This window comes from Jaculus jaculus, chromosome 2 (assembly GCF_020740685.1).
Source record: "Jaculus jaculus isolate mJacJac1 chromosome 2, mJacJac1.mat.Y.cur, whole genome shotgun sequence".
Classification (NCBI taxonomy): Eukaryota; Metazoa; Chordata; class Mammalia; order Rodentia; family Dipodidae; genus Jaculus; species Jaculus jaculus.
The window spans coordinates 44,066,534-44,093,179 of record NC_059103.1 but is presented as its reverse complement, the minus strand read 5'-3'; the positions used below and the strand labels follow the sequence as shown (position 1 = coordinate 44,093,179).

Here is a 26,646-nt window from a genome sequence, read left to right as displayed (position 1 = left end):
CATGGATCCAACGTCTTAGTTCTCTGAGATATGAGCAAGGTACTTTCCCCCTCTTTTTTCTCCTCTCATTTTCTCTGTTCTTCTGAATTCATTTCTCTTTCCCTTTAACATTTAGTATGTTCTCTCTTTTCTCTTTGCAAACTTCCTCAAGAGACTGGTCACCTTGGGTTGTCTGATGGTGTCAAAGCATAAGTCACTCAAACTGTGTGGAGGTTCTATGTATATATTAGTAGAAAAGAGGCTTTTGGGGCTGGAGAGGTGGCTTCGTGGTTAAGGCACTTGCCTGCGAAGCCTGAGGACCCAGGTTTGATTCTTCAGGTCCCACATAAGCCAGGTGCACAAGCATCTGGAGTTTATTTGCAGTGACTAGAGGCCCTGGCACGCTCATTTTCTCCCTTTCCCTCTCTCTGTTTCAAGTAAATAAATAAATATAAATAAATCAGAAGAAAAGAGGTTTTTCTACTAATGGGCTGCTGGGAACCTGGATATTTTATTAGGATGTTCTCAACTAGATACGTCTATAGAACTTTATCTGGGACCAATGATTTCTTGAGACATGTCCCCACTTTCCAAACCCCCACAACCCAAGCACCTGTGAATGGTTCAGGGAAGTGACATATACCTAGTGACAGGGATTTTCGAACCCTGTAGCAGAAGAAATTTACAGCTCCATGAATAGACTGTTACCTACAAGCACACTCATGGGGAGCCTTTCTGGGAGGATGGTCCCGTGCGCCTGCATGGCTAGGAAAGGGGAGGAGCTCTGACATAACTGCCAAGTGGACAGACCTGTCATCAGCCTCTCTCTCTATGCAGCTTTATACTTTCTCCTTCCTTCTAGCCTGGGCCTCCCATTCCCAACCCTCCTTCCCTCATGTAGCAAGATCTGCCCACTTCTCCACTGCCCCTTTGGTAGGCACTTGGTGTCCGAATCCTCGGTCTTGCCGATTCCTCCGCCGGCTCTCCAGCTTCCAAAACTCTGTTGACACCTGTTGTCTGCTATCACCCCTCCTGTTCTCTCTGCCCCTGCCTGCGGATCTCCTCTTACTCCTTTGCTCTTCTCTCAGTGGAGTTTGGGAAGAGGCAGACGTGGATTGCACCTGCTAGCTTGAAGGAGAGGCTTTCCACCTTGCCAGGCCTGCTCCCTGCCTCGCTGAGTGACTCCCCAGGCCAGGAGCTGGGTTTTCCATCATGGAACACGTGCAAGGCTTTCCTGTTATCAAGTTCGATTTCACTTAGAAAGCACTGGAGCCTAAATTACATATACCCAGAGTCCAGTTTATACCTGGATGTGCTTGCTTTTAAGTAAATTCCAACGTTATCGTAAATTATTTAAATAAGTTACTTGGTGTGGTGAAGTTTCTCCTTTCAAATTGTAATGGCTTCTAGCTGTGCCCCACCCCACACCCACCAATCACACTCTGGACTAGGACTTCATTGGGTTGGGTCTTGGCGAGCCAAGGGCTCTGTGAGCTCAGAGCTTGGCCCGTAGCGTCCCTATGAGACATCAATGAAATTGCATGGGAGGACTCTAAATAAGAAAGCCTGGCTGTCTTTAGGGGCTTTTAAACCCTTTAACAAGCCAGTTAATTATAAAAAGACGCTTATCTGTTCGCTAACGCAAACATTCTTCCTAGGCCGACACATACCCCCCCCCCCATGCGTTCCAGAGGAGCGCCAGAGATGATGGGCATGCATGTTGAAGTGGTGGAATTCCTGTGCTTGGTCTTGCGTTTCTCCAACTTCAGGCTGGGGGGGTCCCAGGGCGAGGACGGGGTCACGTGCAGGTCCTCAAGGAGACTTCTCTGTCTTTCTCTGTCCAGGTGCCCCCTTTCAAAGGTCTCAGCATCCTCACGCTACCTCCTGCCGCCACTTCCACCTGGGTCCCCCGCAGCCGCCGCAGCAGCTCGCCCCGGACTTCCCGCTGGCGCACCCAGTGCAGCCGCAGCCGGGCCTCAGCGCGCACATGGCCCCGGCCCACCAGCACAGTGGCGCGCTGCACCAGTCGCTGACCCCGCTGCCCACCCTGCAGTTCCAGGACGTCACAGGTCCCTCCTTCCTACCTCAGGCCTTGCATCAGCAATACCTCCTGCAGCAGCAGCTCCTGGAAGCCCAGCACCGCAGGCTCGTCCCACACCCCAGGTCTGTTGCCTGGGGCCTGGCTGGGGCCAGGCTGGGCTGGGCTGGGGCCTCTGGCTGGGACCTTAATGTTTTGGCTTTAATAATTTAAAAAAAATATATTTTTATTTATCTATTTTTACATCTGGAAAAATCAAACTTAGGTCACTAGACTTTGCGGGCAAGTGCTTTAACCACTAAGCCATCTCTCCAGCCCTAAATATTTTTTATTTATTTGCAAGCAGAGAGAGAGAGAGAGAGAGAAGATAGACAGGGGAGCTAGGCAGGCCAGGACCTCCAGCGGCTGTAAACTAACCCCCAGATACCTGCCCCACTTTGTGCATCTGCTTTACGTGGGAACCGGGGACTCAAACTCAGGTAGTTAGCCTTTGCAAGCAAACACTGTCTCTCCAGCCCTGTTTTGGCTTTCAGTAGCCAAGCTTGGCTGCAGTCACAAAATGATGGCTTTTGCCTCAGGCAGTGGCATCCATTTCAGACCAGAACCTGGTATGAGCCCTCACAGCACCTAGGCCTCTTGGACCAGCCATTTCCTTTGGTATTCCGTGTGGTTTGGGAGTCAGGAGGTCACGAGGCTGGAGCGGACTTGAGGAGCCTGTAGTCAAGCCCTCACATGCTGCAAAGTCCACTGTGGGCCTCTGACCCAGGCCATGACCCCACACCTAGATGCTGTGAGGGGTCATACCAGGTTCTGGTCTGACTTAACTTGGAAAAAGTAAAAAAAAAAAAAAAAAAAAAAAAAGCATGGATTTTGAGTTGGAGAGATAGTTTAGTGGTTAAGACCCTTGCCTGCAAAACCAAAAGACCCAGGTGTGATTCCTCCAGTACCCACATAAAACAAGATGCACAAAGTGGGGCAGGCATCTGGAGTTTGATTACACCAGCTGGAGGCCTGGTGTGTACATTCTCTCTCTCTCTCTCTCTCTCTCTCTCTTTCCCCTTGCAAATAAATAAATAAATAAATAACTAAATAAATAAATAAATAAAATACTTTAAACAAAAACAACGAATGACTACAAAGAACTTCTGTTTATGTGGGTTAGACTATTGATATTAACCACATCATTAAAATATCTCTTAAAACAACAGCAAATTTCTCATGCTAAATCTATAAAATATTTGTACAAAGCACAACTGTTATCAATTTAATGCGAGAAGTCACTTTTAAAAAAGGTATTTGCGGGTTGATTTAGTGATAGCTTCAGGGAAGACATCTGTGTCCTTATGTCCCGTTTCTGCACTACATCTTGTAGATGCTCATGTCACAAAGCTCTAGGGACTCTCAAGGTGCTTGGAGCACTTTACGACCTGCTGGGCTAGCTGAACGTGAGGTCCCTATGCATCAGCGGCTATAGGGTGGGTGACTGGAATAGCAGGTGAGCGTGGTAGGAAGGCCGAGGAGAGACGCCATCATGATCTGGGCTGTACATGGAGTCTTTCAGAAGGAAGGAAGAGTGTGGAGAGGGTGGAGGAAAGAAGAGAATGGTGGGGACAGGAGAATGGCTGGGAAGGACCAACTGCTGCTCAGCTGGGAAGTTGTTCAGAGTCTGGGGACAGGACAATGCCCATTGCACTATAGTCCCAGTGGGGGGGGGGCGTTGTAGAGTGGGGCATCCTCAGGTTGGTGGGGGTCACTCAGAACTCCTGGGAGCTGGGCTGGAGCTGGACGGTCCCTACCCCCTGCCACTGTGGCTCTCCTTTCTCTCCTGTGTAGGCGGAGTCAAGAGCGAGTGTCTGTGCACCCCCACCGCCTCCACCCCAGCTTTGACTTTGGCCACCAACTGCAGACACCTCAGCCCAGGTATTTGGCTGAGGGCACTGACTGGTGAGTCTTGGGCACACCAAGGAAGGGGGGTTTGGAGGGAGGATTTGTCAGATCAATGCAGTGTCTGTTTGGCTTCACTTTGGATGATGCGAATGGTTCAACCTCAGTTCCTGGCTTTGTGTCCCCTGGGACTGGTTCCAGAGATTAGCTTGGGACTCACTCTTCATCAAGCTGATGAGGAGAACAGAGGCATTTCCCAAGCTCAGTAGAATGATGAACCAGCATCCCACTGGGGAATGATGGAAAGAATTCAGAGGACCTAGGCTTATCAGGGAAGGCTTCCTGGAAGGGGTGGTCTTAAGGGATCCACAGGGGCTAGGGCATGCCAGCAAGGCAGTGCAAGTCATGGGTCCTGGAGGATGGATAGCCAGCCAGCCAGGCTGGAGGTAAAAAGACGGTAAAGAGGAGCTAGGGATGGAGGTGGAGGGCTTTGTTGCTGTGTCTTATAGGCAGGAGGCCCTGGGACACCTTCCCAGCTCCTGAACTAGAGATGAAGGTTGTCTTAGCATGCAAGGGTCCTTTGTTTTGGATCCTGAGTCCTACTCCTTCTCCATTTGTGTCTCAGTGAAGAGCTGGTCTTAACTAGTGTTAGACCAGAACCCTCAAACCCTTGAAAAAGATGTGTAAGTCACTGAGTATTTAGAGGTCAAGAACGTCCTTCCTGCGATGTATTTCTAAGTAGTTCGGAAAAAGAGGCTGTCTCTACAGAGGTGTATGCATATGCACATGTAAGTGTTTGTGTGCACATGTTCGTACATATATCTGTATACATACATATGTGCACATATATGGAGAAAGAGATAGAGGGAGAGGGAAACTGAAGTGTAAAATGGAAACATTCGGGAAATCTGGGTGAAAGGAAAATATAAGGAAAATATAAGAGATATGGAGAATAACTCTCAATGGAAAAGGAGGGACTATACAAACAAACAAACAAACAAACTGATGTGTCATTTTCCAGCCATTAGGCCAGACAAGCTGGCGTAGTCAGGGTGGCTTTGGGAGGCCCTTCCGTGGACAGCTGGGACTGATTCGTAAGGGTAGTAGGTCTGGTTGAGTGACTGCTACCCGTACCTCTAGGTTCCAGAAAGAGTGGTGCGGGCCTGCTCTGTCGTCTCCAGCCTTTTGTGAATTCCCAGGCTCTCTCTCTTAAAACTGAACAATCTCTCCAAAGATGGATTGCACTGCCGCCAACTTCAGCCCAGCCTTTTTTAATTAGCAGATTCAAATTAGGAAGATTTAATTGCAGTTTGGATTAAATTCTGTCCCTCTGCAGTCAAGTCAATTCAATTTGATGCAATTCAGTACACATAGAGCACCCAGGGCCCATGTATGTGGCTGGGTGACTTGAACACACATGCACACGCACATGCATACACACGCACACACGGTCTGGAAAGATTCGGAACAGGTAACGGAAGCTAGGAACCTCTGAGAGAGATGTCAAAGAGGAGCAGTGTGGATGTTAGCCCTGCCCCTGGATTTCTTTAGTGACCCAAACCGCATCTTCTCTCTCTTTTCAACCAATCTGCATTCCCCAAGGATTCTCTTTCTTGCTGCCCTAAGAAACAAAGAATGAGGCCCCTGGAAGTCCCCGTTCCAGAGACCTGGGTGGGTCTAGGCCCGTTCTGCCTATCATGTCCTCACTCCCCTTCCAACGTTTCGCAGCACGGAAGCGGAAATTTCCCCCTTGTAATGAGTTTCGCCCCTGTGAGGGTGGGGGGGGGCAGTGGTGAGGAGGACTTTGTGTCATTGTGATCGTGCTAGCTGCACCCCAACCCTTTTCCCCAGAGTCCTCCTCTGCCAGTAGACAGGGAATTGGATGACAGGAAATGCACCATAGGAGATGGTCCTTTATCCTTTTGCAAGGATCCCGGCGTGCGTCCACGTGGTGGGAGGGGACAACGTCTGCAGTAGATTCTCCCCCATTTTCTTTAGATGACCACGAGAAAATACTAAATTCCCCCTTAGGTCATTCTGGGCATTGGGCATTAGGTCTTTGGCCAGCCCTGGGTATGAAGCTGCCTTAGGTGTTTCCCTTTACTTTGGGATGCCGCACCCTCCACAGGCAGCGTCTCCAGCTGGGCATCCCGGCCTGAGGGTGGGCAGGAGCAGTAAGCCTTGGAAGGTAAATCCCCAAAACACCCTTTCTCCACCCGTGTTCAGATACCCAACACTGAACTTGAGCCACAGTGCCAAGGCCTCCATCCTTATCAGGCCCCTTCTCTGACTCAGTTGTGGCTTCTCAGTTCCAAATCTGAGCCCATGGGCTGGAGAGATGGCTTAGCAGTCAAGGCACTTGCCTGGGAAGCCTAAGGACCCAGGTCCAATTCTCCAGGTCTCATGTAGGCCAGATTCACAAGGTGGCACATGCGTCTGGAGTTCATTTGCAATGGCTAGAGGCCCTGGCATGCCCTCTCTCTCTCTTTCCTTCTTTCTCTCCTTCTCTCTGTCTCTAATAAATACATCAAAATGAAATAAAAGCAAAACCAAATCTGAGCCCAGTGTGAACCATACCTCACCCTTCCCAGGCAGAGCTCTCCAGGCACCCAGGGCCTGTGGGCAGAGGGTGATGGACGAGGTCAGCCACCCGCTGTCCTTTCCTGCAGGCAGAGCTGCTTTCATCAGGCACCTAGAACTTCCAAGTGCAGATGAGGCAGGTCCTTGCAGGTTCTGGGAAGAGCTTTGTGGTCTCTAAGTAACCAGGCCATACAATGTTTTATGAAACTTGCCAATGGAAAATAAAGTTGAACTTGATGTCTATATGGAAATAAAGAGGATTGTGTATATGAGATATGGTCCATACGAAATTTCTGAATATTCAGATTCTCATAGGCTTCTGTCAGCATCAGAGGGAGGGATATTGTTTCCCTAGCAAATGATGTCTCTCAAAGCATTAAGGGTCCTTGAACCTGCATTCCTGGCTGAATGAGCCTGGATCCTGGATGGACCTTTTCTAATGGTCTTGTCCTCCTCCTCTTCTCTTTTTCTCCCCTTTTTTATACATTCTTTTTTTAAAACTGGGACTAGGGGTGAGGCAGAGTCTCACTCTAGCCCAAGCTGACCTGAAACTACCTCAAACTGCCTTTGAACTGACAATGTTTCTTCTACCTTAGCCTCCTTGGGGCTGGGATTAAAGGTGTACTCCACAATAGCTGATTCTCTTTGTAGCTTGTCTTTTTTTTTTTCTTTCTTTTTTTAGATTTTTATTGCAAGCTAAGAGAGAGAGAGAGTGAAGAGAGAGAGAGGGACAGAGAGAATGGGTGAGCCAGGGCCTCCATCCACTGGAAACAAACTCCAGATGCATGCGCCACTTTGTGCATCTGGCTTTACATGGGTACTGGTAAATCAAACCCAGATCCTTAGGCTTTGTAGGCAAACGCCTTAACCAATGAACAATCTCTCCAGCCCTGTAGCTTCTTTCTTTTTTTCAATGAGTAAGTATTATTTAATTAAGCAGCTGAGATACAATTAAGCAAAGTGCCACATTTTCTAAACTTTTGCCTACCTATTTCTTCCCTACCTTCAAATACTTTTTGAGCAAAATAATAAATATACATCATTAAAATGTAGCAGACAACCATTTATAACATAAAGATTTTATGCCCATTCCATAGCTTTTTCTAGAAACATCTGTTTCTAAAATTTCTTTTTTAAAAAATATGTATATATATTTTATTGACAACTTCTATACTTTCAGACAACAACCCATGGTAGTTCCCTCCCCTCCCCCACTTTCCCCTTCATAACTCTGCTCTCCATCACATCCCCTCCCTCTCTCCATTAGTCTCTCTTTTAATGTGATGTCATCATCTTTTTCTCCTATTATGAGGGTCTTGTGTAGGTATTGCCCTGTAGCTTCTTTTTAAAAAAATATTTTATTTATTTGCAAGGAGAGAGGTGGGGGAAGAGGAGAATGAATGGGCATATGTGCCAGGGCCTCCTGCCACTACAAGTGAACTCCAGACACATGAGCCACTTTGTACATCTATCTTTATCTAGGTACTGGGGAACCGAACCCTGGCCAGAGGCTTTGCATGCAGTACCTTTAACCACTGAACTGTGTCTCCAGCCTGATAATTCTTATCCATGTTCCTGGGTCTTTTCTTTTTTGGACTGGCTTTCAAATTTTATCTTTTTTTTTTTTTTTTTTTTTTGGTGTTTACTGGAAATTTGTTTATTATGTACCTCAAGATGATTTTTTTTTCTCTCTTGGGAGAGGATTTTCTTTGTCTGCTTAAGGCTGTAGAACTTTTTGAATCAGTGAATTTATACTTTTCATCAAATTTGGAAATTTTTCAACATTATTCCCTCTAAAATATTTTTCCCTTTCCTTTACCCTCCATCTTCCCTTTGTGTCTTTACTTACATGTAATGGCTGGCCACTCAATATTACCACTGAGACTTAATTTTTCAGGGTTTTTTTTTTTTGTCTCCATGTTCCATTTAGATTATCTTTATTGCTACGTCTTTAAGTGATTAATCTCTGTCTACTGTTAATTCAACCCAGTGAAGTTTCCATTTCAGACATTGCAGTTTTTAACTCTGGAAGTTTCATTTAGGTTATTATTTTTAAAAATCTTCTATTTTTGTTCTTCTTGTGTTTATGCTTTAATCTACATACTTGAATGTGATTATAATAGCTATCTGATAATTCCACGATCTCTGGTAGTTTTGTCTTAGGGTATGTCTGTTGGCTGGTTTTTCATCTGACTGGGGGACTTATCATCTTTCTTTGTAGCATGTCTGGTAATTTCCTTTGAGCAATGGCCATCATGAGCTATACCTTGTCGGGTAACCAGTTTGTTTTGCTCATTTAGAGCGTTGGATTTAGTTCTGGCGAGCAGCATTTGCAGATCTGTTTGATCCTTCGGAGGCTTGTTAAAGTCTTAATACAGCAGGTCTCTAATATCCCTGAATCAGCAGGTTGTATATCTGCCGTGGAAAAGCTTCAACTGACTCTCCGGGGCTTATGACTGCCTGGAGTGAGCAACAGGAACTCTCACCCGGACTTGTTGGAATTCAAGTGCTTCCTGGCCCTGTCCAACTTCTGGAAACCATTCACTATTCTTTGCATGTCTTTTGTTCAAGATGGTAGAATTTCAACCCCTCCCGTGTGCAAACTTCAGCATTCAACAAAGACTCCAGGGCACAGATCTCCTGAGCTTGCATTTCATTCAGCTTCTTCCTGCCCAGAGCACTGCCCACGAATGCCAGAGCACACCATTTCCTGAAGTAAGATCTCTGAGTCCTCCACTCAGTGAGGACTCCACCGTGCTTTCCTTGGGGTCCTGTCCCTGCTTGTGATTTAAGTGCTCCTCATTTAGAAAAGCCAGGGAAGGAGTAGCTCCCCTCACTTTTCTCCTGGGATCAGAGCTCTACGCTGCTTGGTGTGTAAGCAAGCAGATATGTCCTATTATCCTTTTCAACTTTCCAGTGGCTTACAGTGGGTGGAGAAACACCATTTCAGCTACTCCAGCACATGGCTGTGTGTGTGTGTGTGTATGTGTGTGTGTGTGTCTCATCCTGGTTTGAGGAGACCACACTCTTCTTAATATACTTTTCCATTATCTGGATTTCTCTGTTCTATTCTAATGGTGTCACTTAAAATGTTTCTCATAAGTGAGAGATGGCAGGTTGGAGAGATGGCTTAGTGGTTAAGGCACTTGCCTGCAAAGCCTAATGACCCGAGCTTGATTCCCCAGTACCCTCATAAAGCTAGATGCAGAAAGTGGCACATGTGTATGGAGTTTGTTTGAAGCAGCTGGAGGCCCTGGCATGCCCATATTCTCATTCTCTCTCTCTTTCTCTCTCTCTCTACTTGCAAATATGTGTGTGTGTGTGTGTGTGTGTATGTTAAAAAAGGAAGAACCAAACATCTATCTTCTCTTTCCCCGATACATACATACATACATACATACATACATACATACATACGTATGAAAGTGAGAAGTGGAAGCTCATACCTATAATCCTGATACTCAAGAGGCTGAGGCAAGAGGATTGGGAATTTGCCTGTGGCCAGTTTCCTATACACCCCCTTAGATCAAGGCTTCTGAGGATTCAAGTTCAAGTCTTATTTCCTAGCAGAAATGCTTCAAAGGCATGCTGTGCCTTCCTAGCAGAAAGCACTCTGTCTGGTTGTCCTGGGATAGTAGCAGCAGTTGATATTCTTTGTCTAGGTCCCTGATTTCTTTGGAGGATGCAGAATGGTAGAAAAATAATTTAGTAATTCCTTGTTCATTATTTGCTGGAATACTTTATTATTTAAGAAAGTAGATTTTCATATGTCTTATTCAGAATATCTTGCATTTTGATTGACTTTCCCCCTGCTACCTTTCTTTTATACAGTCTCTTCCCCTGACCTAGCTTAGGCCTTTCCCCTCCCTGTAATCTGTTCTTCTACTCACATATATACAATGCCATCCCCTCAAGGCCTTCCCTCTCCTCCCTCCCTTATACCCTTTTTCTATCTTGTGGGTCTCTGCTACTGATTTTTGGTTCCACGTCACACACAAGTCTATACATTTGTAGCTAGGATCCACATATAAGAGAGAACATGTGATGTTTGGCTTTCTGGGCCTGGGTTACCTCACTTAGTATAATCCTTTCCAGATCCATCCATTTCCCTGCAAATTTCATAATTTCATTTTTCTTTACCACTAAATAGGACTCCACTGTGTAGATGTACCACATCTTTATTATCCATTCATCTGTGGATGGACATCTAGGCTTTTTTTTTTTTTTTTTTTTTGGTTTTCTGAGGCAGGGTCTCACTGTAGCTCAGAGCTGACCTGGAATTCACTATGTAGTCTCAGGGTGGCCTCAAGCTCATGGCGATCCTCCTACCTCTGCCTCCCCAGTACTGGGATTAAAGGCATGTGCCACTACACCCAACAGAATTAATTTATTATTACTATTATTATTATTTTGGTTTTCCGAGGTAGGGTCTCACTCTGGCCCAGGCTGATCCGGAATTAACAATGTAGTGTCAGGGTGGCATTGAATTCACAGTGATCCTCCTACCTGTGCCTCCTAAGTTCTGGGATTAAAGGCATGTGCCACTGGGCCCAGCTCTGGTTCTTCCTTTAAAAAAAACCCTTTTATTTTTATTTACTTATTTATTTGACAGCAAAAGAGGGGGAGAGAGAGAAATAATGGGCTCACCAGGGCCTCCAGCCACTGCAAATGAACTCCAGACACGTGTGCCCCGTTTTACATCTGGCTGGTGTGGATCATTGGGGAATTGAACCTGGGTCCTTTGGCTTTGCAGGCAAATGCCTTAACTACTAAGCCATCCCTCCAGCCCTGGTTCTTCCTTTTATTTCTTTCTAAGTGAACAATTGGTTCTTCAGCATCCTTCAAGGATCACAGGTTTCTTCAGCACCGTGGAAGCCTTGTGGGTTATCAGCATGTCTGTGGTGGTTATACTGACTGGTGTGCAGATTATCCACATGTGCTCAGTGGGAGCCTCTTCTGGAAGATTCCATTTGCCATGGCCCTGGTGGGCGTGGGAAGCTTCTCCGCTTTCAGTTGTGACAAAATGTTCCAGTCTCTACTTGCACATTTTCTCCACAGGCCTGACATAAGCCACAGTCCACATAAGCCATCAGTTCCTCTTTATTCCTTGGTGTCTAAGTTTCTATCTGGCATTATTTTCCTCTGTCTGCAGAGCTTCCTCTACCTTACTTTTTTTTTGGTTTTCCAAGGTTGGGTTTCTAGCTCAGGCTGACCTGTAATTCACTATGTAGTCTCAGGGTGGCCTCGAACTCACAGTGATCCTCCTACCTCTGCGTCCCAAGTACTGGGATTAAAGTTGTGTGCCACCACGCCCGGCCCAGTTCTTCTTTTAAAAATTACTTTTACTTATTTGAGAGGAGAGAGAGAGAGAAAGAGCTAGAGGGAGTGCCAGGAGGCCAGGGCCTCTTGCCATTGCAAATGAACTCCAGATGTGTGTGCTACTTTGTGTATCTGCCTCTACATGGGCTGGAATGCTTTGCAAGCAAGTACCTTTAACCACTGAGCCAACTCTCCAGCCCTTCTTACTATTTCTTGTAGCACTGATCTGCTAGCGAAACATTCTCTCAACTTTTGTTTGTCTGAAAAAGTTTTCATTTCATCTTCAATTTGAAAATTTTTTTTTTTCTGGGTACAGACTTCTGGGTTGGCAGGTTTATTTTTCATTCAGTAGTTTAAAGATGCCATTCCATTGTCTCTTGGATGCTCCATTTCTTTTTTTTTTTTTTTTGGTTTTTCGAGGTAAGGTCTCACTCTAGCCCAGGCTGACCTGGAATTCACTATGGAGTTTCAGGGTGGCTTCCAACTCACAGCGATCCTCCTACCTCTGCCTCTCGAGTGCTGGGATTAAAGGCGTGCGCCACCATGCCCGGCTGGATGCTCCATTTCTAACATTCAGCCTGTGGTAATTCTTATCCACACACTTTATCTAATGAGTATTTAAACAAATCCTAGATTGTTTTTAAAACTTTGTTTGTTAATGTGCTTTAGAAATTTATTGCATACTTTGAAGTAACTTTTCGGTGTGTTATTCTGCTTAAAGTGTGTTGATCTTTTTGAGTCTATATAGGCTTATAATTTTCATAAAATTTGGAAAAAATTCAATGAGGTTCATTATGTTTAAGTGAAGTAAGTCTTCCTAAACTTTTGGGGTTTGATGGGGAGGGCTAGGATAGCTTTCTAGCCTGTAGGAACAGTTATAGGGGAAGGTGCCCATTGCCTCTGTAGTGTCCAGAATGGAATGGTAAAAACATGACCATGGCCCCTCCCTCACCTGCTCCATCTGGATGCTTCCTTGAAGGATTTTTGTCTTGGGAGGGTGCTTCGGGCACTCATTTTGAGGTGGTTTACAAGGTCTGGGCTGCTGGGGGGGGGTTCCCTCAGACATCATAGAATTTCCTCTGGGAGTGAGGCAGTGTGTCCCTGAGTCAGTGCCACAGGCTTGACAAGTCCAGCTTCTCCTGGAACCCATGGTGCATCCTTGCTGCGCCTGGGGTCTCACACGGCGTGTCCCCGCAGGGATCTCAGTGTGGACGCTGGCTTGAGCCCCGCGCAGTTCCAGGTGCGGCCCATCCCTCAGCACTATCAGCATTACCTAGCCACTCCTCGGATGCACCACTTTCCCCGGAACTCCTCCTCCACGCAGATGGTGAGTGTGGGGGGCCCTAAGTGGAAACAAACTCCCTTGCTGCTTACTGAGTGCTGCCGGTGGGCTGAGACCTCGGGTCTTCTGGCCCTAGGCTCCCCTGACTTCTGGCTCTCAGGCCTCCCAACTACAGCCCCCCTCAGTCAACAGCCATACTTAGGCTGGCTTGATGGGAATGGAGGAAACTAGGCCAGAAGCCAGTATTGCTGAAGAAAGCTGGAGTGGCAGAGGGAGCATGGTGAGTTGCAGTCTATGGGGAGACTCCTGTCCCTGGCACGAGGGAGGAAAAACTCCGTCCCTCATATATATGGCCTCATTTAATTCCCTGGGTGTGGTCTTACATGTTTTTGAGATGGGAATGTGAATGCTGGTCTGATGTGAGGGTCAGAAAAGATTCCAGAAAGAGCCCTGGACCTTGGCCTGCAAGCCCAGGCCACCTTCGTCCCCAGGCGCAGGCAGGCTTAGACTGCAGAGCCCGGAATGTGTGTGAAGAATCAGGTTAGCTCTGGGATTCAAACTGCATGAGATGGAAGTGAGGGTGTCCAGCCCATAGAAGTGGAAGACTGAAAGTCTTTCTTCTAGATGGTTCATGCTGTTGTCCAAAAGCAGAACATACCTTCCCTACCTTCTCTGTCATTTAACCACGCAGCTTCTTATACCCTTAAATTTTTTTAAAATTTATTTGAGTAAGAGAATGGGCACACCAGTGCCTCTAGCCACTGCAAACAAATTCCAGATGCATGTGCCACCTTGTGCATCTGGCTTACGTGGGCACTGTGGAATTGAACCTGGGTACTTCGGCTTTGCAGACAAACACCTTAACCTCTAAGCCATCTCTCCAGCCCTCCTTTTTTGTATAATAATGTACTTAGAGGAGCAGTCTGTCACTCAAGTGCATGTCAGATCTGATGTTCCCTGGGTTATCTTTGACGCACTCATTAAACACTCAGCTGCATATCAGGCTCAGTGATGAGCACTATAACCCTTTTTCCTTCCTCTTCCCAGTCCCTCTACGCCACGTCCTCCCCATCTTAAAGACAGGCAAGCTGAGGTTTAGAAGGGCTGAGTAACTAGTCCCAGGACATGAAGTGATGGAGGAGCTTGTTGGAAGTTGGCTGGCTCCTCTGACTCCTAGCCATGGCTGGAGAGGAGTGAGGAAGCGCTGAGCCAGTTCAAGGCTGGAGTCTGTCTTTAAAATGCCGGCATTTTGTCTAGCATGGACTTTTCTTTTTTCTTTTGTTTTTTTCTTAAAGATACTGCACCCCAGTAGTGCTTACTTTAATTACTGACTCTTTTGAGTTTCACCTGGCTCTGATGGTGGTGGAGAGGACTCCTGTTGCCCCGCTGCCTAGATTGGAGTCCTGGTTCTGTAACTTGGTTTTGCATGACATGACTCAATTATTTAAGGTCTCTGTGCCTCACTTACCCCATCAGTAAAGTGAGGATTGTAATTTCACCCACTGTTCCATCGGGCAATGTGATTAACTGGTTAGTCAACATGGGGTACTCAGAAGGGTGCTGCTGGGCAGTGGGTGTCCCATCAGGGTGGGCTGTCACTTTACAGATAGTCCTTCCTAGACTAGTTCAGGCACCAGCTTGGTTCTTAGTGAAAAAAGGAAGGATATAAGAGCAGAAGAGACAGTTTCGTGTGTGCTGGCTGGTGGCTGTGGAAGAGTTCCCTGCTGGGTACAGAAGCAGCCTGGGATCCTCTTCTATCCAAATCGTTTTCTTCTCATCAGGTCGTCCACGAGATCCGGAACTACCCTTACCCCCAGCTTCACTTCCTTGCTCTCCAGGGACTAAATCCCAGCAGACACACCTCTGCTGTGCGGGAGAGCTATGAGGTATGTTACTCTGCCAACTAGGTTGGTGAGCCATCAAGCCATCATTATCACCCATCATTTTCTCTGCCTGTCCCTACTGGTGGGTAGGGCATGGGTAGTGGGAATCCCCAGGGGCTGAAAGTAAGACAGAAAAAGAGAGTGTGTAGAGAAACTACAGCCTTGCAGTATCAACCAGCTGCTTTCTGGTGGAAATGTGGGTGCCTCCTTCTCATATCTTCCACACCCCTCACCCTCCTCAGGTGCAGATGGTATTTGGCTCAGCGTGGACTTTTTAAAAAGATTGTTGCCTTTCTTTCTTTCTTTGCTTGTTTTAGTTTTTTAAATTTTATTTATTTATTTGCAATCAGAGAGAGAGAGAGAGAGAGTGAGAGAGAGACCCCAAGCTAGTGAGAGAGAATGGGCACACCAGGGCCTCTAGATACTGCAAACGAACTCCAGATGCATGTGCCTCTTGTGCATCTGGCTTATGTGGGTACTGGGGAATCAAACTTGGGTCCTTTGGCTTCGCAGGCAAATGCCTTAGCCACTAAGCAATCCCTCCATCTTTGGACTTTAAAAAAAAAAAAAACAAACAAACATTTGTTTTGTCTTAAAGATGCTGCACCCCAGTAGTATTTACCGTAATTACTGACTCCCTCGTGTCCCACCTGGCGTTGATGGTGGAGGAGGGGCCTCTTGTTGTCCAGCTGCCTCGATCTGAGTCTGCGTGTGTCTGTGCTTCCTTCCTTGCAGGAGCTGCTGCAGCTCGAGGACAGGCTGGGCAGTGTGACTCGGGGAGCCGTACAGAACACCATTGAGAGGTTCACCTTCCCCCACAAGTACAAGAAGGTGAGCCCGCACAGTCAGGGAAGGAGAAGGGAGTTGGCAGTTTGTCTACCTGACCCTGCTATGATTGTCTACAGGGGGCAAAGCCTGTTGTCCAGAACACTTTGCTCTGGTTGGACGCTCTGTGGCCAGCGTGTCTCTCCATGGCCTCCTCACTTGCCTGTGTCAGGTGTGGTCAGGAGGGAAGATGGAGGCTTCTCACCAGTGGAGGAGGAGGGCAGATTCAACAGGATGGTTCAACATAGTGAACTGGGGCGGGGGAATGTTAGCTTCTCCATCTGTGTGACAAAATACCTGAGAAAAGCAACTTAGAGGAGGAAGGCTTACTTTGGATTTTACACTTTCAGAAGTTTGTCCATGGTCACGTGGCTCTGTGTGTCTGGGTCTGTGGTGAGACCCGGCATTGTGACATTGGGGCATGGTGGAGAAAGACTGTTCGCCCCATGGCAGCTGGGAACCAGAGAGATGCAAAGGAGCTAGCAACAAGATATACCCTTGTAGGGCACACCCCGAGTGACCTACTTCCTCCACTGAGGTCTGACCTCCTTAGTTTCCACCACCCAATAATGCCATAAGATTATGAATGCATCAGTGGACTAAGCCACTAATGAGGAGTCAATCATTTCTCAAAAGCCCATCAGTGAGCAGTCAAGCCTTTAACACAGGAGTCTTCAGGGGACGTAACAGATTCAACCCATAACAAATCCTACTGTCCACTGAGGGACCTCATTTGATAATAGTCATTCGATACTGGGCCATCAGTTATGTGTGTGGACCAGTAGCTGGCCATGAGCATCAGTTATATAAGTATAATAATATACTTATTAGCAAGTATATGAGACAATGTGAGAAGGTAATGTTGGGGAAATTATGTGATACTTCTTGCTCAATTTTTATATAAAGTAAAACTGCTACACAAAGTCTAGTTTAATAAAAAATGAAAATAAGCAAGCAATTTTACAAATTCACTTCCCAGAACCTAAAACTTTATGCAGGGTGTGGTTAACAATTTTCAGGATATTAGCATAGACGCACAAATAGGAACATGAAAGTCAAGAGCAATGCACAGTGTGCCCACACGATGTCTAACCTCATGTAAAGCAGTGCCTGTCTTAAGGGGACATCCTGGATAGGGAGGGAAGCTCAACAGCACAAGATCATTCCTCATGTGCTACATATTTCAGGGGTTAATGATGGTGGAGGAGCTTTGTGTTCATCTAGGACTGAGAGGGCAAGTGGAAAGATACTAGTGGAATGAATGAATGATGGAAGTGTGAAAGAAGCATGCTGGATCTGATTGTGGACAGAGAAGCCTGGAGACAGGGGGTCCAGGTTGGACAAGGTGTGAGAGGGAGCAGACCGTGTGAGAACAGAGAGAGGTAGCTTGCTAGGCACAAGCAAAGCTTTGCAAAGAGTGGATCCATTAGGAGCCTGATTTCTTCCAAACACTGAGGGCCTTGACAGTGCCTGGGACAACAATGGTGACAACCACCTGAGCTCTTCCTCACTCCTCTTTAATCCTCTCTCTTCTGAGGCAATGGGCAGTTCTGGAGAAGAGAACTTAAAGAGAGACTCACTCCCGAGGGAAGAGGAGGCTATGGGTGCAAGCCAGTGGCATCACATGAGTCTGTCCCAGGTAACAAATGCTCCTCTCTCTGCTCTTGTAGCGAAGACCCCAGGATGGCAAGGGCAAGAAGGACGAAGGAGACGAGTCGGACACGGATGAGAAATGCACAATTTGTCTGTCTATGCTGGAGGATGGAGAAGATGTGAGGTAGGAGACTACTTTTTCCATTCCCTTCCCTTTCTGTGCTCATGCATCTGGACTCATCAAGGCAAAATGTAAGGAGACAGTATAAGTGGTCCAGATGTTTGTAAGACAAAGCCCAGGGCTGCACAGAGGAGGGCCTTGAGATTTACTGCCCATCTTGACTTACCTTGTCAGCCACAGCCTCACTCCATGAGCAGGGTTCCAAGAGTTCTTTTGGGCAATTCTCCAGTGGTCCTAGTTTGCCTGTCCTTCTGCCAATCATCTGACTTCTCTTCTCTTCTCTTCTCTTCTCTTCTCTTCTCTTCTCTTCTCTTCTCTTCTCTTCTCTTCTCTTCTCTTCTCTTCTCTTCTCTTCTCTTCTCTCCTCTCCTCTCCTCTCCTCTCCTCTCCTCTCCTCTCCTCTCCTCTCCTCTCCTCTCCTCTCTTCTCCTTTCCTCTCCTCTCCTCTCCTCTCTTCTCCTCTCCTCTCCTCTCTTCTCCTCTCCTCTTCTCTCCTCTCCTCTCTTCTTCTCTCCTCTCCTTTCTCTTCTCTTCTCTTCTCTCCTCTCCTTTCTCTTCTCTTCTCTCCTCTCCTCTCCTCTCCTCTCCTCTCCTCTCCTCTCCTCTCTTCTTCTCTCCTCTCCTCTCCTCTCTTCTCCTCTCCTCTTCTCTCCTCTCCTCTCTTCTTCTCTCCTCTCCTTTCTCTTCTCTTCTCTTCTCTTCTCTTCTCTTCTCTTCTCTTCTCTTCTCTTCTCTTCTCTTCTCTTCTCTTCTCTTCTCTTCTCTCCTCTCCTCTCCTCTCCTCTCCTCTCCTCTCCTCTCCTCTCCTCTCCTCTCTTCTCCTCTCCTCTCTTCTCCTCTCCTCTTCTCTCCTCTCCTCTCTTCTTCTCTCCTCTCCTTTCTCTTCTCTTCTCTTCTCTTCTCTTCTCTTCTCTTCTCTTCTCTTCTCTTCTCTTCTCTTCTCTCCTCTCCTCTCCTCTCCTCTCTTCTCCTCTCCTCTCTTCTTCTCTCCTCTCCTCTCCTCTCCTCTCCTCTCCTCTCTTCTTCTCTCCTCTCTTCTCCTCTCCTCTCTTCTTCTCTCCTCTCCTCTCCTCTCCTCTCTTCTTCTTTCCTCTTCTCTTCTCTTCTCTCTCTTCTGTTCTCTTCTGTTCTCTTCTCTTCTGTTCTCTTCTCTTCTCTTCTCTCTCTTCTCCCCTCCCCTCCCCTCCCCTCCCCTCTCCTCTCCTCTCCTCTCCTCTCCTCTCCTCTCCTCTCCTCTCCTCTCCTCTCCTCTCCTCTCCTCTCCTCTCCTCTCCTCTCCTCTCCTCTCCTCTCTTCTCCTTTCTCTTCCAGGCGCCTACCTTGTATGCATCTCTTCCATCAACTGTGTGTGGACCAGTGGCTGGCCATGAGCAAGAAATGCCCCATCTGCCGAGTGGACATTGAGACACAACTGGGAGCCGACAGCTGAGGGAGGAGTTAGCCAGTGGACACCCCATTTCCTTCACCAGGTCCCCCCACCCCCACGGCCATAGCCCTTGCAGCCAAACTTTGCCTTCTGAGCCATTTGACGTAGAGAAGACGCCTGCAAGCACATTTCGTGGAAAGAGGAAGTTGCTGGTAGCAGAGTCTGAGAGAGGAGGGTTGGGGAGGACCCACCCATCCAGAATGGCGACTGCCCCATCCGCCTTGCTGTTCAGGAAGGAGGGAGCTGGCCGTGCCCAGAGCAGGGGCGGGAAGGGGGGGCCCAGCTGCTGAGAACTAGGTGTGATCCCGAGGGTACTAGCTGGTAAACCGGCCCCTCAATCCTGTCCTTTGAAGGATTGTGTATATACCTCTCGACCACGTAGAAACCATGTAGGGGTCTCTAGCTATTTCTGTGGATGGCAGCCGGAGCATGTTAGCTTAAGAAAAATGTCGTGTGTGGTGCTCTAGTCATCTGTGGTGGACATGTCGCTATTACCGAACTTGCACCAAATATTTCTCATTGAGTTTCTTGTTTTGGTGCCTGACCTAGCCAACCAACGACAGCCCCAATCTTCCCGTCCTTATGAGAGAAAAGGAATCAAAGGTAAACAACAACAACAAACAACAAAAAGAGCCAAATCCTGTTCACGGTGAAAAAGATATATATATTTTTTTCACCCAGGCTGGGAGGCGGGAGGGGTGTTGTGTCTTGTTGTTGTTTTTTGTTTTTTTCCTTGGCTTTTGGTTTTCTCATGTTTACAGTGCACGGAGGCATCTGGGAAAAGGGGCTGAAGAGAGTCTATCTACTCGGGGCTCACTGGGGCTTCTGAGGGTGTCAGGCAAGGCAAGGGGGGCAGAACGCCAGCAAGTGAATGGGGAGTGTGTCTCAAGGTGGGCTCTCCAGACTTAGGGCCCCAGCTGTTTTCCTGGGTTCCACCCTGAACCAGGGAGGACACTGCCTCCAGCTACAGCTGCCCCTGTGTTTCCAGGAGCCAGAGGGTCCTTGCTTGCTCCAGCTCCTTCCTTCAGCCTGAGCTCTCATCTTGTCACAAAGAGGCAATGTAGCCACTGCCTCCCTATGCAAAAAAATAAAATAAAATAAAATAAAAAATAACTAGATGATGCAGATAAAACCGCATAGGTGATGCACACTTGGCCTTGGCCAAAGTGCTCTCAGCTAGCACTCAGGGCTGAGGCCAAGCCCATACCCTTGAGAGGAACTTGAGCCTCCTTTCAGATGTCTCAAGGCTTGATCAGTCCCTCAGAGTTGGTCCTGGCCCTGAGACCCCTTGGCTGGGTGAGGAGGCTCCGTGTCTCCGGCCTCTTGCTCCCTCTCTGGCTCTTCAGTAACCTTGGGAAGGTCCCGTTATTTCTCTGTGCCTCTGTTTCTTTCTCCTTCCAGCGGGAGAAACAGTGCATCCCTGTTTGCCCTCCCTCGGCTTCACCTCGCTGTCCCGAGGATGCACACTGCCCAGCACATCTGTGCTCTCCGCTCTCTCATGGGGCCTTTTGCAAGTTAGTGAGGAGTGCTCAAGGAGACACATCTGGAGATCCCCAATGGCACCATACAGTGGGTTTTTATGCTCTGCCCCCCCCCCACAATTTTTCAGAGCAGAGAGATGGGAGGACAGAACACTGGAGGTGGCAAATCCACCAAATTCCAACACAATCCCAGCTCTTACCCACGAACAGAAAACACTGGATCAGCTGGCATTCTGCAGACTTCCTTGTCCGCTTGCCCAGGCTCCTCTTTCCTCATTTGCACTGTTCTCAGAAGCTCCCCCTCACCTTGACCTCTAGCCAGTCTCAGTGCCCCTTTGTCAGTAAGACCAGAGGACAGGATGCCAGTTTTAGAAATGAAGAAATTCCTTGCAGTTAAGCGAAGGAGAAACCGTGACCAGTGGGTGAAAATGACAGAGGCAGCTGGGTTTGAGAGAGAGCAACTGGTCGTGTCTCTAAGGAATGACCACTCCGGACACTTGAGATCAGAGAAGGAGAAGCGGCTCCTGGATGGAGGTGATTTCAGAACCTTATCTAGATGAACCGTCACCCAGCCCCCATCTTCTGGTACCCTGTAGAATCTGTTGAGTGTGTTACTGGAGTTGATGTTGAGAAAGACGATACTTAAGAAGATGATGTCCCCACCACAGGAACTTTCAGTGCGACTGAGGAGCGGCACACGTCTAGGAGAGCTTATGGTGAAAAGTCAGGGAGCCAGGACCAGCAGTGTTGGGTGGTGGTGGAATTGTCAACGATGGCTCCAGAGGTGGACATCCCCACAGTGGGGAAAGGACATCTGAATGTGAGGACGCTGCTTACCAATAGTCACGGGAAGTTAGGAATGCTCGACAGCCAATGGCCCTGTGAAAATGAAGGTTTCATCAGAGGATGGCCTCAGCCTGAAGGTAGCAAGGATGGTCTAAGCAAGTCGCTCCTCTCCTAGGTCACTCTTCTGTCCTTTCCTCTGGGGCTGGCCTAAAGGGCTGACCAGTCAAAAAGGAGTGGGCAGGGAGCCAGGAAGGAACTTCTGTCGTTGGTATCCTGGGTTCCAGTACAGACTCTTCACTGGCAAACGGTGATGCTAGAACCTCCCACACCCACCTCTTGCCTCTCTGGGTCTCAATTTCCTCAGCTGCAACACAAGGAGGTTGGATTGGATGCTTGCGAATTTCCTCCCAACACATATTCTGTGTCCTCCGTAACATCAACACATCTTTCAAGTTGGAGAGCTGTGAGCTGCCCTGCTGTTCCAAAGGACTTCTGTGGGCACGCACATCAGCTTCCGAGGCTGAGGGAGAGAGTGGGCCTGGTCCTTCTCATTCATGCAGACTCTTTGAGTGCCCCAGAGTCGTATCAGGACCTGGGCTGGAAAGGGGGTAGATCCTGAAGCCCCCTCCCCTGCCCATCTCCCTGGAGTCCTTGTGTCCTAAGCAGGCACAGGAAGGGTACTTAGAGTCCTTCCAGGTCCTGATTCCTTAGTGGGGCAGCCGACTGGATGGAGGAAAGCTGAGCAGTGTGCATGCATCTGTTGCCTCGAGGTTCCTCCAGCTGGTCAGGGAGCCTGGGATGAGAAGAGGCAGCGCCAGGCCTCAGCATCTCACATCCACCATCTCCAGGAGGGAGACGCCTTGTAGTCCTCCTGCTCACCTCAAGGGACTCAGACCCTTTCCTGGCTGAGACGCATGAGTGCCTTCTGGGGTGAGAGCGGCCCCGGGTTCAAGAGGGGCCTCTTAACTGCAGCCATGGCCCAGCAGGTCCACCGAGGTCGCCGGTCAATCAACTCAATGCCACGAGCCCTGCCAGGCACAGGCAGAGAGGGCAGCCGGGCCTCCACCTGGCCAGACCCCCAGGCCCGCCGTCTCTTTTGCCCACCACCCGTGGCAGGACTCAAACAAGCTCCTTTCTGTAAAGGCCTCCAGCCTCCGTGCAAGCATTCTTAACTCTTTACGCCTAATAAACAAGCACAGTTTTTTCAATGGTGAAGAAAAACACCAGATTTTTTTTTTTCTTGAAGAAATCCCCCAAACCTCCCCCCCCCCACCGCAAGTCGGCGGGACAAACAATCCCCATGTGGGGCTGTAGCAACGTCTGTCAGGTCCCTTCGTGTTTCATCCCTGCGCGCGCGTAGAGCAAATGCTAGAGCGATTTCAGCTGATAGAAAAACAAAAATGAAAAAAAAAAAATCCACAAAAAATAAAAAAAAAACATGGCACGTTGCTAGTTTACAGGGTTTTGTGAGTTTAAATGCCTTATATTTAACAATCATAATTTATGACTAACTTGTAGATATCGTGGATTCTTATTTAATTATTTTTATAGTTGTTTTGCATTTTTAATTATAATTTATTTATTTAGAAAGGATACTAATGTTTTTTTTATTGCTCCTATTACCTCATTTTGGCGTTGTTTCTGGGAGTGGAATGCTTTGCATGCATTGGTACGATGACAACTATGAAAACAAACAAACAAACAAAAAAACCCATTTTAAATAAAAGTCTGCGAACTTTATTTCGTCCAAACTATCAGGGTGTGTGATTGCAAGCTGCCCTACTGTGGTGCTGGCCTCTTTGGATACATTCCATACGAAATGCAAACCTTTGATTCTGTACGCTGTGATCTAGTGAAAAAAAAAAAAAAAACAAACTCCAATATAGTGACTGTATTTAGCACATATATAAATATAATTTGCACTCGTCAGCAGACTGGGGTAATCCTCTCACTTGCGACCCTTGGTACCACCCCCCTGAAGCCCTCTCCATCACCACAAGCCTGCAAGCCTGGCCTGAGCTGCTTTCCTTCCTTCCCTTCCTACCTCCTCAGCCCACTCATCTCAGCCTCTAGCCCCGATAGAGAGTCCAGGAAGCTGTACCTGAGCTCCACATCTCGAAGGTTCTAGATTCGGGGCCCTTACACAGAACCAGCAGGAGCGTCTGAAATCCAAGTTTAACACCAACAACAAAAAATTTATGAGAGAGAGAGAGAGAGAGAGAAAATAGGCATGCCAGGGCCTCCAGCCATCGCAGTTGAACTCTGGACACGTGTGCCACCTTGCGCATGCATCACCTCGTGCACCTGGCTTACGTGGGATCTGGGGAGTCGAGCATGGGTCCTTAGGCTCTGCAGGCAAGCGCCTTCACCACTAAGCCATCTCTCCAGCCTTGAAAGTCAATTTTCTATGCTGGGGCAAGAAGATAAAGGGATCTCTAGGATCCCTCTGGTTCAAAAGGTGTGACACAGCTCTAGGGAGATTAGCAAGCTAGATCTGTCCCCCCACCCCCACCCCAAGGGGAGAAAAAGGGAAAGGATAGAAGGAAAGGGAGGGGAGAAATGGAGAACAGAATGAGCAAACATCTAGGGAATTCGCTCAGGGCAGACGTCTGTTTAGATGCAGCATCCTGCACATGTCAGGAAGGTAAGTTAGGTGGATGCATCCACCCTTGGATATGAGATACGGTCTTTCCCAAGGCCGGGTGGTCGTTCAGAGGGTGCACTTAATGCCATACCTGGTTGTATGTGGGAGTGGGCAAATAGAATAGAAACCTTCGAATGGGAGTGGCCTTCTTGTCCTGTCTTCTGGAACTTTTGTGGTTGTGACATCACCCAATGACAAAAGCTTGGGATACAGTTTGAGGGTGCATTCTCTCTAGTACCTTCTTTCTCGCCTCTGCCTCTGCCCCACAGGGACTGTGGCAGGAAGGCCTGCCATGGAAGAGAGCATCAGGGGGTTTTGGATCCAGCCTCAGTATTCCATAGAAGAGTGATGAGGGGGAGGCTGGGAGAAACAGGCGCCCTAGAAGGAGTCTGTGGGTTGGCTGAGACCCGGGCATGTTGTCTCCCTTCCTCTTCTCTCCTCTCTCTCTCTCTCTTTCTGCCTCCCAGCCATCCCTCCCTGTCTTGGCTCTTGATATCACTGCCTTTGCCTGGTGGGGAGCTCCACCTTTTACAGGAGGCCGCATGGGGTTGCATGGTGCTGGCAGGGAGGAGGAAGTGGACATCTGGAGTTGCCACAGTGCTTGGCTAGTCTTGCTGAGTGGCCAGGCCATGTATGGTCCCTCAGCCTCATCTCTGTGACGGGGCCTCTTGCCCGCTGCTGCCCAGCTTCCCCTTCCACCTCTACTCCAGAGCCTTGCTTTCCTTGGAGACACCCTGTGGAGTCACCCACCATGCTGGTGGGTATGGCCACTGCACTGCTGGGCCTGGCAGACACCAACCCTGGCAGAGCTCCTGATGGACATGCCTTATGCTGCTCTGTGGGGCCAGAGTGGGATGAGGACCCTGTGCCCTGGCTGGCCATGGCCCACTCTCAAGCTTTCTCCCCTCCCAGCCTGTCCTCTCCGCCCCCCACCCCCAGGCATGGATGTGGCTCCTCTCTCAGCTGTGGAGCAGGCCGCATCAGGCCCTAGAAGGGGTAATTTGGTTACCTCTGGTAAGTGAAAGGATTATCCTCAGTGTTGATTGTCCTTTTTTGTAATTCTCCTGCTGTTCTGTTCTGTGTGCTGTGCAACATTTTGCTACATAGACTATTTTATAGCAGAAAGCTAGAAGAATATTTATTATGAATATTAAAGCAATAGTGCATCAATGAAAAGGCAGAGACATTAGGAATTGTGTAAATGCTTAGATTCACTTTTGGTGGATTTTTTGTACTTTATTTATAACTAATAAAAATGAACTGCATTGCTAACTACATCTCACTTGTATAGGGTGTTTGATTTCATGCCTATCGAAGACATGTCGGAGGGGAGCTTTGAATGGACTTCTTTCTTTGTCCCTGACATGAGTGTTGTTGTTGCATTCTTGTTGCTGGGATAAAGTGCCTTACCAAAAGCAGCTGATGGGAGGAAAATTTTTATTCTGGTTTACAGTGTCAAGGGGAAGCTCCATGATGCCACGGGAAAGCATGGCATGATCAGGTGCTGGATGTCACCTCTGACACAGCAGGTGGAAAACAGCAGCAGGAGAGTGAGCTGAACTTTGGCAAAGAGGAGCTGGCTATAACACCCCTAAGCCTGCCCCGAACAACACACCTCCTCCAGCAAGGCTCCAGTTCCCAAATTGCCATCATCTGGGAACCAAGCATTCAGAACACATGAGTTTATGGGGGGCACCTGGTTCAATGGGTAACATCATTACCCATCCTCTTTTTTTCACCTATTGCCTTCTTTCTTCTGCTTCTCCGTCCTTCTCTCTCCGCTCTTATCCTTCTTGTGTCTTACCTATTTCAGCTATAGCTTGGATCTGGGATGTCCCACAAAGGTCCATGTGTTGTTTGGTCCCCAGCCAAGTGCTACTGGGGAGTGGTGGAATGCTTAAGAGGTGGAGCCTAGTGGAAGAAAGTTAGTAGCTATACTCTTGAAGGGAGTATTGGGACCTCAGCCTCTTCTCTCTGCTTCCCAAGCTATCAAAAAGTAAGCATTTCCTTCACCACACACTCTTATCAGTGCTTTGCCTCCTCACAGGCCTAAGTATCACAAGCCAGTGACCATGGACTGAAGCCTCCAAAACTGTGAGCTGAAACCACTTTCCCTTCTGGGGTGCTGATTATCCCAGGGAATTTTGTGACAAGGAAAGCTGAATGACACCATATCTTTCTCCCCTTTCTCTCTCGAAGGACCATCTATCTAACCAACCTGTTTCCTAAATATTAGTTACAGACTTTCAAGGGGGAAATTTTCCCAGTTAGGTCAACTTTCAAATGTGGCCTCCTATACATTTGAACCGAAGTGCTGTTTGCTTGCTGGGGTGGATTTCTTTTCCCCTAGAGGAAACCACACTCATGGTCTCAAGACTGCCTAGAAAAGCATGGGCTCAAGGAACTGAAAAAACCACTTTCTTTCATAAGCTCCAAACAGAAATCCAACCAAGCAACTTCTTAAAAAGCAATAGGCACTTTTGTTTTAGAGCCTGCAAAAGAAAAAATGATCCTGAGGTATAGAGAATTCCCATCTACCCCCTTCCCACCATCCCCCTACCCTGCCATTAACATCTCTCATTACTGTGATATATTTGTTAGAAATGATGAGTCAATAGTGGTAACCTTATTAAAGTCTGTACTTTCCACTATGCTAATAAGCTATTTAAAACCCTAGTTCATGTCCAGCAAGGTGAGCCACAATACTGCCTATAGGTTTCCATGCATTTCATGCCTGTTTCTTTG

At 47.8% G+C, this 26,646-nt stretch overlaps 1 protein-coding gene across 1 annotated transcript in view; it reads left to right on the top strand.

Moving 5' to 3' along the window:
- The window catches only part of Rnf165 (ring finger protein 165), a 120,620-nt gene extending 95,442 nt beyond the window's left edge, over window positions 1-25,178 (top strand). The window contains exons 2-8 of the mRNA XM_004656814.2: window positions 1,824-2,142; window positions 3,851-3,961; window positions 12,998-13,127; window positions 14,864-14,968; window positions 15,701-15,796; window positions 17,461-17,567; window positions 18,876-25,178. Of these exons, the coding sequence (XP_004656871.1) occupies window positions 1,824-2,142; window positions 3,851-3,961; window positions 12,998-13,127; window positions 14,864-14,968; window positions 15,701-15,796; window positions 17,461-17,567; window positions 18,876-18,993 (986 nt within the window). The 3' untranslated portion in view covers window positions 18,994-25,178. The remainder of the gene's footprint in view (window positions 1-1,823; window positions 2,143-3,850; window positions 3,962-12,997; window positions 13,128-14,863; window positions 14,969-15,700; window positions 15,797-17,460; window positions 17,568-18,875) is intronic.
- Window positions 25,179-26,646: the final 1,468 nt, after the last annotated feature.